The sequence below is a fragment of the Strix aluco genome, chromosome 38 (genome assembly GCF_031877795.1).
Source record: "Strix aluco isolate bStrAlu1 chromosome 38, bStrAlu1.hap1, whole genome shotgun sequence".
Taxonomy (NCBI): Eukaryota; Metazoa; Chordata; class Aves; order Strigiformes; family Strigidae; genus Strix; species Strix aluco.
Genome location: NC_133968.1, coordinates 646,015 through 660,203, shown reverse-complemented (window position 1 = coordinate 660,203; position 14,189 = coordinate 646,015). Strand labels below are relative to the sequence as shown.

Here is a 14,189-nt window from a genome sequence, read left to right as displayed (position 1 = left end):
GGCTTCCTCTCGCTCCTTTGGGCCTCGCCTAGGCCTCGGCCCCGCGGGGGCCACTGAGGTGTTGCTTAGCAACCGCCTCCCGGCATGCAGCGCGGCCCGCTTTGCCCCGCCCCTTCCGCCTCGCTCCCCGCCGGAAGTGGCGCAGCGCCGCCGGAAGTGTGGCGCCTCCTTCCGGTCGCTGTGCGTGAGGGCGGTGGGAGCGCGATGCCGACCGGCGACTACGAGTGAGGGGACGGCGGCGGGGATGGGTCTGGCGGGGGGGTCCCGGGGACCGGGACGGGGCTTGGCCCAGGGAGCGGGGCCGCGGGGTGAGCTGGGCCGGGGCCGGAGCGTGGGGCCTGGCGGGCCTCAGGGGGGCTTCGGGCGGGACTGTGGATGTGAGGGCTGAGGGGAAGGGGGCAGCGGCGGTGCTGCGGCCCGAGCGCGGCAGAAACGGTGAGGGGGAGCTTCGGGGTGGCCGGGGCCCGGTGGGAAGGGGACAGCGGCCTGGCTGGGGCCGGGGCTGAAGGAAGAGCAGGACCCCCAAGCGAAGGGACTGGCGCGGGACAGCGGGTCTAAGGCTCTGCTCTCTCCGCAGCTCAAAGCCCAGCTGGGCCGACCAGGTGGAAGAGGAGGGTGGAGAGGACGGTGAGTGTCCCCTGCCGCAGGCCGGTTCCCTTCCCCTTTCTCTCTGCTGCTCCTCCTGCTGGTAACTGGGGAATTTTTCTGGTGAGAAAGAGCAGCTGCTGTTCCTAAAACAGCCCAGAGACACACCCGGCTCCTTGTCCAGGGCTCAAAACAGGCTCCTCTCTGAGGCCGATCCTTGTGAGCAGAGCGTGCCTGACTGAGATGAGGAGCAGGACCCCTCTCCCCATCCTTGCCCCACCCATTTCTGCAGCTGAGGAAGCCCAAGGGCTTGGAGCAGCTGAGATTTCTTGGCCCTTTGGCTTTTTTCTGTGCTCGGAGGAGAGAGTAGGGCAGATCCTCCCTGCGGGGAGAGGCTGTGCCAGGGTGTGGAGCCTCTGCCCCCTCTGCTGGGCTCACCCCGAGCAAGGGGGTGACTTTCCCCCTTCTCTCCCCGCAGACAAATGCATCACCAGCGAGCTGCTGAAGGACATCCCCCTGCCTGGGGTGCTGGGGAGCAGCCTCAGCGCTGAGGCCGAGCTGCTGAAGGGAGGTGAGAGCCGGACAAGAGGCCAAGGGGCTGTTTTCCTGTCACCCCCCTGCCATTGCACACTGTCCCACTGTCCCCCCTCCCCGCAGGCCCACTCCCCTCCCCGAAAGAGCTCATCAACGGGAACATCAAAACCATCACGGAGTATCGTGAGGAGGAGGATGGGCGCAAGGTGAAGGTAAGCAGCGTGTCCCGGGCCGCCATTTTGGCTTCTCCCTGCTGCCGAGCTCCTCTTCTCCCCTCCCAGAGCCCTCGGTTCTGCCCCGGCGCAGAGGCTGATCCCTGCCTGCGCGGTCAGGCAGCAACGTGGCAGCAGGGATGTCCCATCAGAGCCCTGATTCAGCTCTGCTGCTTCGGGCAACCCCAAACTTGGCACATGTGGGGTGGAGGCATGTCTGCTGTCCCTCCTCCTGCAGCGATAGGGATTTTTTTCCACTTTTACAGATCATCCGCACTTTCCGCATCGAAACCAGGAAGGCCTCCAAGGCGGTGGCCCGTCGGAAGGTGAGTGTCTCCAGTGGGAAGAGGGAGGGAGGGAGGGAGGGAGGGAAATCTATGTCCCAGCAGGAGCTGCTTCGTCTCCCAGCCCTTCTCAATCTCCCAACAACCCCTCGGCGGAGAGCTTTTCCCTTCCTGCTCTGTGTTTAGTGATTTGCTGGGGACGTGCTGAGTGGGACCCCCCATTTCCCTTCCCCGTTTTTCTTCCCAGAACTGGAAGAAATTTGGCAACTCAGAGTTTGACGCTCCCGGACCGAATGTGGCCACCACCACTGTGAGCGACGATGTTTTTATGACCTTCATCACCAGCAAGGAGGTGGGTCAGGCACGGGGGGAGCCCCCGGGCTGGTGGGGAGCCCCCGGTGAGGCTGTACCCGGGTGCGTGGTGGGTCCCACAGGACTCAGAAGTCTCCCTGTCTCCCAGGACCTGAACTGCCAGGAGGAGGAGGATCCCATGAACAAGCTGAAGGGGCAGAAGATCGTCTCGTGCCGTATCTGCAAGGGCGATCACTGGACGACCCGCTGTCCTTACAAGGACACCCTGGGGCCAATGCAGAAGGAGTTGGCTGAGCAGTTGGGGCTGTCCACAGGCGAGAAGGAGAAGCTGCCTGGAGGTATGGCCCCCCATTAACTTGAGGGATAGGGCGAGGCAGGGGGGGTGGCTGTCTGTCTGCCCGTGCCTGCAGGCAGCCTCACCTCCTGCCTGTGGCCTTTCCTGCCCCCAGAGCCGGAGCCGGTGCAGGCTCAGCAGAGCAAGACGGGCAAGTATGTCCCCCCCAGCCTGCGAGATGGAGCCAGCCGCCGCGGGGAGTCCATGCAGCCCAACCGCAGGGGTAAGTCCAGGCCTGTCCTTGGGGTGCAGGCGCCTCCCCAGGGCCGTGTACGGCACGTGCCGGCTCTGGCCGTGGTCCCGCCAGCGGCCTTGACCTTCCTCATCCTCCCCATCTCCTCAGCTGATGACAATGCCACCATCCGTGTCACCAACCTGTCCGAGGACACGCGTGAGACTGATCTCCAGGAGCTGTTCCGGCCCTTCGGCTCCATCTCCAGGATCTATTTAGCCAAGGACAAGACCACTGGGCAGTCCAAGGTGGGCACAGAGGGATTTTCCCCTTTAGGGGGGCTGAGGAGGAGACACACCCCCCCCCACTTCCTTTCACCCTTTCGCTTTCCTCCCACCCCAGGGTTTCGCCTTCATCAGCTTCCACCGCCGGGAGGATGCAGCCCGGGCGATTGCAGGGGTCTCCGGATTTGGCTACGACCACCTGATCCTCAACGTGGAATGGGCCAAGTAAGTGCTGGGGGGGGTGGCTCGGAGGATTGGGGGGTGCACCTGTGGCCGCCCTGCTCCTTACCACACTCTTTCCCTCCTCCACAGACCCTCCACCAACTGAATCTGGTGCTGCACCGGATTGCAGCGAGAGCGGTTGGCCCTTCTAAATAAAGACACACGGTCTGGTATGCACCAAGGTGTGGATTTGGGGTGTTGGGGGGTTCACCAGGGAGGGAGCAGCCCCATCCCTGTCCCCACACTGTCCCTGTCACCGTGCTGTGGCTGTCCCCACCTCACCCCTGCCCCAGGCATGCAGTGGGGCTGGCAGCACCCGAGCCAGTGACGTGGCCAAGGGCACAGCGCTGCCGTTCCTCATTTCTTTAGGCTCGTTCCCAGCTTTTCAGTTAGAAAAGGGGGATCTCAACCAAAAAAAGGTGCGACACGAGGGTGTGCTTGCAATTTCAGCTTTAAACCTGCTTCTCCCACTTTGCTGCCCCCCTTCCTGGGAGGGAAATGTGTGCCCAAGGGCCACAAAAAGCCCCATACTGGCTGCGCCAGCCACCATGGGCCACTCCAGAGAGCTCTTAAGTTGCCGGCCGCAGCTCCACGGGCTCAGCCTGCTCCTCTGTGGCAGCGCCCGTGGCGTGGCAGCTCCGTGTGCTGTCTCCAGATCACAGGTGGCAACGCCACGGGTTGAGGTTATGGAAGAGGTGGTGGGAGAGGTAGCAAAAGGCATAAGGAGCGGCTCCCACCCCCGCCAACATTCCCACCTTCTGCTCTTCTGAGCGGCTGAGGGGAGAATTATGGAAAATGGCACGGATAATGGTGGCAAGCAGGAAGAGCAGCCCACTGTAGGGATAAAACCTGTGGGGCCACGCTCCCCAAACCCTCCGCTTCTTAAAAAGAAAAAAAAAGTGGGTGCTGAGAGGAGGATATTGCAGGGACTGAGCTGGGTGGCCATTCTGGGGTCCCCCCGGTTTGGTGGGTGCAGGCAGCAGAGGCAGAGCATGGCCATGAGGTGTGGCTGCTGGCAAACAGCTGCGCAGGGAAGGAGCAAGGGGTGCTGAGCCCTGTGCCAGGACCGAGGTTTTGTGGTCCTGTTGGGGATAGAATGTGTCCCCCTGTCTGTCATCCCCCCTCTTGCCTGGTTTCTGGGGTGCAGGCAGCACCCCCAGAGTGCAGGCAGGGGTCTGTGCTCCCACCGTCCACACCAGCTTCCCTCCCCTCTCTCCCTCCTCAGTGGCAGTCCCGGGGCCACCTCAGGGTGACGTCCTGCCCCATTTTGGGGACAGTGGGGGGCAAGAGGCTGGTGGGGGTTGGGGGGGGCTGCAGGAGCATTTCCTCTTTGGGCAGCACCCAGTCTGGCAGCTGCCTTCTGCCCTGACCAGGGAGGGGAAGGAGCTGCCCGCTCTGCCTGACCACGGCTGGGTGGCACAAAAAATGGGCACCCTGGGCGGGGGGGATGCCCTTAGGGCGCAGGGACCCCCCCACTTTCTACCCCCAGCACAGCCACAGGCAGTCGTTCCAAGCAGTGTATTGCCCAGGAGCAGGAATGGGGTCCAGGGGGGTCCCCATTTGCTCTTCCCCCTCAGTTTTGGCACGTGACCGGCGGCTGGAGCCTCAGCGCTTCCCCTTCTTGGCACGTCCAGGCCGCCGGAAAATCATCTTCCCCTTTGCCAGCAGCTTCCCTCGCCCCTTGGGCCTGGAGGCTCCCTCCCGGGCTTGGTGCTCGGTTCCTCGGGGCGCTTTTCGGCTGGTCACCCCCTTCCTGGCCCCGCCACGGTGCCGCGGGTCCCTCGGTGCTGCATCTCCCTTCCGCCGCTTCCCCGGCGCCGGGGGCCGAGGGCTGGGGGTGGTGGGATGCTCCGGCCGGTTGTGCCGTCGACGTTTCCGTAGTGGGGCAGCGCCTGAGGAGCTTCGTTTCCTCTTGTTGGTGCGGTCGGGGAACAAATCTTTGGGGGGGGGGGAATAGCCAAAAAAAAAGGGGGTGTGTGTCAGCAAAAAAGGGGGAACAGGGGCGCAGCATCGAGGCTGACGGTGTGTCAGTGCGTTTACTTTGAACCAAAATCACGGGGAGTTCAAGGTTTTTGCGTCATCAGCCACTACCGGCAGGAGGGGGCGGAGGGGCTGGGGCCTGGCCCCCCCAAACTCACCTTTATCCGGCTCCTCGCCCACCTCCTCCCGGTAATACTCGGCGTCGTCCTCGTCCGACTGCTCGGCCGCGTCCGGCTGCTCCGGCACACCCGGATCCTCGGCGTCGCTGTCGCCGTCCTGCTGCCGTTTCCTCCGGATCCCCGCCAGGCTCTTCTCCCTGCGGTGCCGCCGTGGGGTGAGCCGCTGCCGGACCCCGGTGCTGCCGGACCCCGGCGCTGCCCTCACCTGTGAGCCTCACGCTGCCACCGCTTGCGCTCCACGTCCGCCTCCTGCTTCTGCCGCCGCTCTGCCTTCAGCCGCAGCTTCGCCTCCTTCCGCGCCAGGATCTCCTTCACCTCCGCCTCCATTTTGTGGACTTAAAGAAAACCAAAACACACGGAGAAGGGGGTGAGACGCCCCAAATCGAGCCCCTGTGCTGGCAGCTTACCGGGAACAGCCAGCCCAGTGATTTGTGGCACTTACTGAAGCTGTGGTAGAGCACGTTGCCCTGCGCCAGGCCCTCCTCCACCTTGATGAGCTGCAGAGTCATGCGGGGTCCGATCTGCAGGAACAGGGGGGATGTGCAGAGCCCCCCGTCAGGCTCAGTGGCACCCCCGGGGCGATGGCGACCGCGGTGTCACCGCCGTCACGGACCTCGGTGAGGCGCACGGCGCTCTGCTGGGCCTTCATGTTGCCTCGGCCGGCGTACGCCTGCGGCAGCTCCAGGATGTTGTGGGTCCCGTCTTGCTCAGCCTCGCTCTCCGAGAGGTTTATATCCCTGCCGGGGGAGGGGAGGGCATTTGGGGAGGGGCTGGAAGGTGCCTCGGGGAGCCTCATCCTCCCCCAATGCCCCCCACGCACTTCACCAGCAGCTCACTGATGTCTTCCAGGCGGCTCATGTTGGGGAACTTCTCCTGCAGCAGCCGTTTCAGGCCTTTGCTCACGCCCACGGGCACGACCTTCACGCTGCTGCGAGGAGGATGAGGAGGAGGAAGAGGTCAGCACTGGGACACTGGGTGCAGGGACCCCACCCCCAAATCAGGGGTGTGACACTTACTAATGCCTGAAATCGAGGAGCTGTGTCTCTGCGTTGTAGGTGATGAGCAAACACCTCTTGATGCTGTTGAGGTTGACCTGTGGGAGGAGGAGAAGGAGAAAGAGGAGAAGGAGCCAAGGAGACAGAGAGGGAGGATGAGACAGAGGAGAAAGGAGGAGAGAAGGAGAAAGAGGAGGAGAAAAGGAGAGGAGAGGAGAGGAGAAGAAAAGGAGAGAGATTTCAGCTGGAAGGGACCTGCAGTGACCGTCTTGTCCAAGCGCCTGAGCAGCGCGGGGCTGCCCAGAAGTTCAAGGGTGGCACTGAGGGCACTAAGGTCCAGGTGTCCGTCTGCCTTCAACCCTGACAGGCTCGGGGCAGCCGCCCCCTCCCCGGGAAGCCCATCCCAGGGTTCAACCACCCTCCTGGGACAGAAACGCTCCTCGTGTGCAGCCTGAGCCTCCCCTGGCGCAGCTCTGACACCCTCCCGCCTGTCCTGGCACGGTAGCGGAGCACCTGCTCGAGTGGAGGCTGTCCCTGCTCGCGGGGGGTGCAACCAGATGATTTTTAAGGTCCCTCCCAACCAAAACCGTCCTTTGATTCCATGAGAAGAGCTCAGCACCAACTCCTGAGCCTGCTGCCCCCAGCTCCCTTTCTCCATCCCCTCTGCTCCCAATTTACGCTTGCGCCTGGCGTTTCTCCAGCCCAGGTGCAGAATCTGGCATTTAGACTAAATTTCATCCCGTTAATCATCGCCCAACGCTCCGATCTATCCCTCCCAGTTTGGTGTTCAACGCCCGCGTCGCTGATAAATATATCGGATAGAACCGGCCCTAAAATTGAACCCTGAGGAACAGAGGAGGCGGGATGGGGGCTGAGCACCCCCCCCCAGCAATGTGGGGACAGACTCCCCCCGCCCCCAGCTCACCCTGTGGACGTTGATGGAGGGGAACATGTTCTGGAACATGCTGGCCATCAGCTTGATGTGGATCTGCTGGAGACCGAAATTGCTGAGGACCAGCAGCGGGTGGTGGGTGAATTGCTGCTCGTGCATGCGGTGCCGCTTGAGGGACGAGACCACATCCTTGATCAGCGAGTACTGGAGGGCGAGGGGGGACACAGAGAGAGGATGAGGAGGGGGCCAGACGCTGCCCCTTGTGCTGAGGGCTGGGGGGCTCCTGCCAGCACCCACCTGCATCACCTTGAACGTCAGCGTCGGGCCACCGGGCAGCCGGAAAAGCTTCTGGAGAGGGAAGGGGGAAGAGAAATGGTGCTCAGCAGCTGGGGGGGGGGCACTGCTGGCCATACTGCTCCCCCCCGCCAGCACAGACACATCAGTGCGTTTACTTTGGATAGAATCACAGCGTGAACTCAACAGGGTTTTGTCATCATCTGCGTCTGCCAAAGGGAGTGGGAACTCCCCCAAAAAGCGCCAGCCCCGCCGTGTGAGGCGGCGAGGGGGAGCGCAGTCGCTGTGGAGGGGCCCCCCCAGCACCCCAAAGGCCGTGGAGGTGGCGGGGGGAGGATCACGCTACTCACAAAATTGATGCTGGAGGTTGATTTACTGAAGACCAAGAAATGTGTCACCCCCAGGGGCCCGGCCACCGCCACAAAATCCTTCAGCGAGTTGTTTTTCCGCACCTGCGGCACAACACAGCCAAACCCTTGAGCCCCCCTGCGCCAAACCAGCTCCACTTCAGCCTGGGGACGGGCAGGATTCGGCCCCCGCCCCAGGCAGAGGCTCATTTGTGTGTGTCCACCCCCCTCCCCGAGCAAACCTTGAGGGCTCTGGCCGTGTAGGGCTCCATCACCTTCCTCACGTCGGTGACGAGCTGCCGCACGCTCTTGCCGACGCGGCCGCGGGGGAAGACGAAGGAGTGGGGGACGGTGCCGAATTCCTGCTGGGCATGTTGCAGCGCTGCTGCCCGCTCCTTCTTCTGGTTCTTGCTCTGCAGGAGGGTGGGGGGACACACGGGCAAGGCTTGGGGGGGGGCTGCGGGGATGGGCAGCCCCTCCTCATCCCTTCCTGCCCCCCAGGAGGGCCCGAGCCCAGGATACCCGGGCCCCCCTGTTTTCCCCCCCAGCCCCCCGGGAGGGCCCAAACCCCCGTTCGCTGATGCAACCGGGCCCCCCTGTCCCCTCTTGCCCCCCACCCATCTCCTCCTTCCCCCTCCCGTCCCCTCTTCCCCCCCCCCCCCCCCCGCCCCCCGAAGGTCTGAGACCCCCCATCCCTGGGACAACCAACTTCCCCCCCTATCCCCTCCTGCCCCCCCGGGAGGGCCCGAGCCACCGATCCCCGGGACAGCCGGGCACCCCCCGCCCCCTTTTTCTGCCGCCCTGGGGAAGGTCTGAGCCCTCCCTCATCCCCTCCTGACACCCCGGGAGGGCCCGATCCAGGGTACAGCTGGGCCCCGCTGTCCCCTCCAACCACCCCGGTGGGCCCGAGGCCCCGTTCCCCGATACAGCCAGGCCCCCCCTTGGCCCCCCCTCTGTCCCCTCCCCCGTCCCTCCGGGAAGGCCCGATCCCGGGGACAGCCGGGCGCCCCCAGTCCCCTCCTGCCCCCCCGGGAGGGCCCGATCCTGGGGACAGCCGGGCCCCCCCCGTCCCATCCTGCTCCCCCGGGAGGGACCGATCCTGGGGACAGCCGGCCCCCGCCCCGTCCCCTCCAGCCCCCCGGGAGGCCCCCGTGGGACTAGACCGCTGCCGCGCTCTAGGGCCGCCCCGACTCCCGCTCCCCCGGCCCGTACTTTGCTCGGCCGCCCCATCCCGCCGCCGCCGCCGCCGCCGCCACCATGCGGCCACGGGCACTTCCGGCGTGCGCCCCGGTACTTCCTGTTCGTCACTTCCGGCCGCGCCGCGGCTCCGCCTTCCGCCCGCCGTTGCCATGGTTACGAGCCCTTCTCCCACCCCCCCTTCCATTCCCCAGTCTGGTTCCGCAGCACCGCGGCGACCCCCCCGACCCGGCCCGGCCGTTCCTGCTCCCGCCATGGCGGGGTGCGAGGCCTGAGGGGCCGGGGCCGCCTCCTCCCCCCCTTCCCGTATCGCTGCCGGCGCGAAGGTCAGTGCGAGGGGGCGGCTGTGGGGGGCGACATCACAGACTTTACTGGAGACCCCCGGAGCCCCCAGAACACTCCCAGGTTCCCCAACACCGCCAGAACCCCCCTCCAACACCCCCAGTTCCCCCAGACACTCCCCCCAGTCTCCCCAACACCCCCAGAGCCCCCTTGGGCCCCCCAAGTCCCCCAGAACCCCCCTCCAACACCCCCAGATCCCCCATATCTCCCCCCAGGCTCCCCAGCATGCTCAGAGCCCCACTGCCGTGCTCCCCGGATCCCCCCCCCCCCCCCCCAGAGACCACCCCAACACCCCCACGTCCCCCAGAGCCCCCCCAGGCTCCCCACCCCTCCAAACTCCCCAAAGCCCCTCAGGTTCCCCAGCCCTTAATGTTCCCCAAGGCTCCCCCTACCCCAACTCCTCACCCTGCAGGTTCCCCCACCTCCCCCCACGGCTCCCTCCACCCCCTCCAAGGCTCCCCCCATCCCCCTCAGACTCCCCCAAGGCTCCCCATCCAACGGAGGGTTCAGCCCCACCCTGACAGGAGCTCCCCCCGCTCTTTCTCTCTCCAGTTCTGACACCTCGGGGGAACACGTTCAACCACCGTCGCCGTCCGTCTGTCCTGCCGTGGGTGATGCTGGGGGGTGCGAAGCCGCCACCGTAGCCCCCTCCCCACCCTCCAGGGACCGAGCTGCCCCCCTTGGGGTGCCCCTCTCAAAGTGGGGTGATCCTCCGTCGGAAGCAGCCGCAGGTGAGGCACCGCAGGACGCCCATGCTGAGGTGGAAGAGGGTGCCGTAGTCGAAGAGCAGGTGGTGGTAGGTCCTCACGGACAGGTCCCCTGCGGGATCCGCGTATTTGAGGGCCACCAGCGGTGTGTAGAGGTCGTTGGTTTGCGTGCGAAAAGCCGGACGCCTGGCTCCGATCACCTTCACGATCGCCTGCGAGCAGAGAGTTGGGGGGTTCAGGGCTGGCATGGGGTTGGGAACAACCTCCAAAAGCCGCTTTCAACTCCTGCCAGCCCCACACCTCGGCCACGGCGGTGGGGCTCTGCCCCAGCGTGGTGAAGATCTTGTGGGAAGCCGGCAGGTAGACGTCCTTGAAGTACCGCACGGTAGCCGGGTCGGTGCCGGGAAATTCGGAGCGTGAAACCTCCTCCATCAGCTTCAGCTCGAACTCTGTGTTCACGGGGCCCGGTTCCACCATGGAGACGCTGCAGGGCCAGGGTGGGGGTTCCAGAGCCACCCTTGAGCCCCTTTGGGGTCCCCCCCACTGCGTCCCCTCGTGCTCACAAGACGTTGAACTGCAGCAGCTGCACAGCCAGGCTCTCGCAGAATCCCTCCACCGCGAACTTGGAGGCGGCGTAGACGTCGTTGAAGACGATCCCTGTGGGTGGGGAAGGGGCTGAACTCAGCGACACCCCCACTTTAGAGGCTCCCCCACCCAGCGGGACCCCCCCGCCTCACCCTGCAGCCCCATGACACTGCTGATGACCACGATGTGACCGCTCTGCCGCCGCTTCATGTCGGGGAGAACGGCCTTGATCATCCTCACGGCCCCGAAAAAATTGGTCTCGAAGATGCGTTTCATCTCCTCCACACTGATACTCTCCACGGGACCGATGTGCCCCACGCCGGCGTTATTCACTGCGGTGTGACACCAGTGGGGGGGCTCAGAGAGCCCCTCGGGAGCCCCGTGGGGACCCCCCACCCAGCACCCCGCTCACCCAACACGTCCACCCGTCCCCCGGGGATGCTCCCCATGCACTCCTCCACCGAGCTGTCGCTGCAGACGTCCAAACGTTGGATGCTCAAGGTTTTTCCCAGCGCTGATCCCGCCGCCTCCTCCAATTTCTCCTTCTTCCGCAGGTCCCGCATGGTGGCGATGACTGCGGGGAGCCCCAACCCCACTCAGGGGGACCCCAGATGCCACCAGGGTCGGAGGGTTAAGCCAGGATGACATTTCCTAAAGCTGCTTTGGTAACTCGGCCTTTAATCCCCCTCCCTGGCCTAATCCCCAGCACTGGCGCGGGACCGGTGGTGGGTCACACGCGTGTGTGTGTCCCACCTGGGTGGGAGCATGCCACCGGCCCCGCTCACACGCGTGTGCGCTGCTCGTGCCATCTGTGTCCCCGTGGGGCTGCCCCATGGCCCCAGCTCCGTTCCCTGTGACAGGGTGGTGGTGGGGGGGACACAGGGTCGCCTTGAAGTTGGGGATGGGGAGGGTGTGTGGGGCGGTGAGTTTGGGGCCATGGGGCTGCGGGGAGAAAAGCTGCGGGGCTGGGTGGACGGGGACCCCCAAACCCTGCCCCCTCCCCAGCGTGGGGGCTGTGAGGCCCCTCCTGGGACAACACGGAGGGGGGCAGGTGTGTCCCCTCCCACCCAAGCTCCTCACCCTGGAAGCGCTGCTGGGGGTCCTGCGCCAGCCTGACGGCGACGGCCAGGCCGATGCCCGAGGAGCAGCCGGTGACGAGGACGACGCGGGGCGCGGGGGTGGCCATGGCTGCGCTGGCCTCGGGTCCAAAGGCTCTGAGGAGATCAGGACCTGGCGTCACGTGGGAGCAGGAGCAACCTCCACCGGGGCAGCCCTTGGAGCGGGGGGGGGGCACAGGGTTCCACAGGGTCTTGCCTGTTCTTGGGGACCCCCCCACAGTGGGGCGCGTGGGGTGGGGACAGGTGATGGCACCGGGGGCCTCTCGGGGGACCCCACGGCCCCCCACGGGGGAGCTGGGTGGTGGCTGAGAGTTGGGGAGGGGGGGTGCCGTTGCCCTCCCCACCCCCAAGCAGAGCCCGGGGAGGGGGGGGGGGGGGGGGCAGGGGCTGTTTTGGGGGGCCGGGGGTATCCGCGGGGGCTCGTTACTGCAGAGACAGTAAATATTTGGCGGGAACTGGGAACGGGGGGAGCGGAGCCGTGACTCAGGCGATGAGGCAACAGGGCGACTGCGGCCAGGAGGGCCCCGGGGCCACCCTGGCCGGCAGCAGCTGCGCCGCGGGGGAGGGGGTCCCCCGAACCCCCCGGGCCTGCTGCAGGGCTGGGAGCAGGGGGGGGGTCTCTGCACCCCAAAACCCACTGTCCTTGCTGTGGGGCTGGAAGAGGGGTGGGGGGCTCTGCACCCCAAAACCCACCATTCTCTCTGTGGGCCTAGGAGCAGGTTGGGGGGCCCTGCACCCCAAAACCTCATTGCAGACCTGGGGACTCTCCCCAGTCCCCGGCACCGCTCCGGGCAGCGGGAGCTCGCAGCCGGGACCACCCCCGCCCCCCACCCTCCCTTCCCGGTGCCGGTGCCGGTGCCGGTGCCAGGACCCGCCCGTGGGCTGGGGCGCGCCGGTGGGCGGGAGGCGGGGGCTCCCGGCGGGCCGGTCCTCCCCTCCCCTCCCCTCCCCTCCCCTCCCCTCCCCTCCCCTCCCCTCCCCTCCCCTCCCGTCCCCGCCCCTCCCGTCCCCTCCCGTCCCCTCCCCGCCCCTCCCCGCCCCTCCCCGCAGCCCCGACGAGCCCGGAGCGGGCAGGGCGGGCTCCGAGCTCCGGTACCGGGCACCGGGCACCTGCCGGGCCGGGCATGGAGGGTCGCCCGGTCCCCGCCGCGCTCCTGGCCGCGCTCCTCGCCGTGTTGCTGCCCCCGGCCAGGGCAGGTAACGCGCACCGGGTGACGGGGGGGACACACACACGGACACCCCACGTCCACGCGTGTCTCCGCCGTTCCCCCTCCCTCCCCCCCCCGCTCAGTCCCCGGTTCCGCGGGGAGGTGGGGGGGGCACCGGCGGGCACGCGGCCCCGGCGTGACGAGCGGGGGGGACGCGGGGGGGTCCCCGCGGGATCCCTGCTGGTGTCACGCGTGGGGGCTTCAGCACCACGGACAGGGCCCCGGGGGGACACACACACCCCCCCACGGTGTCCCGGGTGGTGTCGGGGTACCCCTGGAGGGGGGGGGGGTAACCCGCCGGGACGGGGCTCTTGGGGTCCCCCCGGGGGGGGACGCAGCCGGCGACAGGGACTCCCTGCCCTGGGGTGGGGGTGTCCCCCGTGGGGCCCTTGGGGGTGCCCCCCCCGGGGTAGGGGTGCACCCCCCTGGGTCTCTTGGTGGAGAGGGTGCTCCCCCCGGGGCAGGGGGGCTCTCCCCGGGGAGGGGGTGCACCCCGGATCCCTTGGTGGGGGTGTTCCTCGTGGGTCACTTGGGGGTAACTCCCCCCAGGCAGGGGTGCACCCCCCAGGTCCCTTGGGGGGGGGGTCCCCCTGGGAAGAGAGTGCTTCCCCCAGGACAGGGGGGCTCCCTCTGGGGAGGGGATGCACCCGCCGGGTACCTTGGTGGGGGTGTTCCCCCCGGAGCAGGGGTGCTTCCCCCGGGTCCCTTGGTGGGGGGGTCCCCCTGAGGAGGGGGGCGCTCCCCCCGAGTCCCTTGGTGGGGGTGCTGTCCCCGGGGTGGGAACCCCAGACGTCTGGGTCCCCGGGCTGGTAGGGGTGGGCAGCGGGGGGTGGGGTGGGGTGGGTGGTTCTGGGGGAGCACCCAAAGTGTGAATAATGGGGATAAGCACTGGTGTGGGCTCCCGGGGCTGCAGGGGGGCTGTGGGGTGCCCCCCCACTCCCACCAGCTTCACTGCACCCTACCCCTTGGTGTTAGCTGGCACCCCCGTCCCCCCCCAGCTCCCTGAGCACCCCCATGCCACACAGACCCGGGTTCAGCGTCTGGAGGGGCTTGGCCTGTACAGCCGCTCCAGGGCCACCCACCAGCCCTGTGCAAGGGGTTCCCAGCTCGGGGGGGGGGCCCTTTCCGCGCCCCCCCCCCCCCCCCCCCCAAGGCCCGGCACGCAGTGTGTCCCCCCCCGGGAGCGCCGGCAGGAAGCCGGACCCATGTGCTGGGGTCAGGAGGGCCTGAGAGACGGGAGCGGGGTCAGCCCGTTCCCAGCCTGGCCCCATCCTGCCAGGCCCCCGCCTCACGCTTGGGGTGCCCCAGCCGGGCTGGGGGGGGGAGTCCCAAGAATTGCCCCCCACCTTCCCACCCCAATCCCCCTGCCTGGCTTGCCCAGACAGGCCTCTCTGGGAGGGAGTGGA

At 67.0% G+C, this 14,189-nt stretch overlaps 3 protein-coding genes and 1 long non-coding RNA gene across 4 annotated transcripts; 2 read left to right on the top strand and 2 right to left on the bottom strand.

Moving 5' to 3' along the window:
• Positions 1-118: 118 nt before the first annotated feature.
• Positions 119-3,116, top strand: EIF3G (eukaryotic translation initiation factor 3 subunit G). The gene is made up of 11 exons (XM_074810667.1): positions 119-224; positions 578-627; positions 1,064-1,156; positions 1,243-1,331; positions 1,598-1,657; positions 1,863-1,967; positions 2,076-2,265; positions 2,377-2,484; positions 2,605-2,741; positions 2,836-2,942; positions 3,030-3,116. The coding sequence occupies exons 1-11, from the start codon at positions 205-207 to the stop codon at positions 3,043-3,045; spliced, it is 975 nt and encodes a 324-aa protein (XP_074666768.1). The 5' UTR covers positions 119-204; the 3' UTR covers positions 3,046-3,116.
• Positions 3,117-4,442: 1,326 nt separating this feature from the next.
• On the bottom strand, positions 4,443-8,919 carry PPAN (peter pan homolog). Its single transcript, XM_074810654.1, has 12 exons — positions 8,839-8,919; positions 7,869-8,039; positions 7,630-7,731; positions 7,283-7,333; positions 7,019-7,189; positions 6,115-6,191; positions 5,919-6,026; positions 5,712-5,835; positions 5,541-5,619; positions 5,304-5,433; positions 5,078-5,235; positions 4,443-4,876 (listed from the first exon to the last, which is right to left on the bottom strand). Exons 1-12 carry the CDS (start codon positions 8,854-8,856, stop codon positions 4,545-4,547), a joined length of 1,521 nt encoding a protein of 506 aa, XP_074666755.1. The 5' UTR covers positions 8,857-8,919; the 3' UTR covers positions 4,443-4,544.
• A 78-nt stretch (positions 8,920-8,997) lies between these two features.
• LOC141917475 (uncharacterized) lies at positions 8,998-11,113 on the top strand. Its single transcript, XR_012621284.1, has 3 exons — positions 8,998-9,149; positions 9,718-9,896; positions 11,012-11,113. It is a non-coding gene; the product is annotated as an uncharacterized LOC141917475 (long non-coding RNA).
• On the bottom strand, positions 9,705-12,873 carry RDH8 (retinol dehydrogenase 8). Its single transcript, XM_074810668.1, has 7 exons — positions 12,686-12,873; positions 11,538-11,671; positions 10,870-11,031; positions 10,610-10,789; positions 10,436-10,529; positions 10,173-10,356; positions 9,705-10,084 (listed from the first exon to the last, which is right to left on the bottom strand). The coding sequence occupies exons 2-7, from the start codon at positions 11,641-11,643 to the stop codon at positions 9,860-9,862; spliced, it is 951 nt and encodes a 316-aa protein (XP_074666769.1). The 5' UTR covers positions 11,644-11,671; positions 12,686-12,873; the 3' UTR covers positions 9,705-9,859.
• Positions 12,874-14,189: the final 1,316 nt, after the last annotated feature.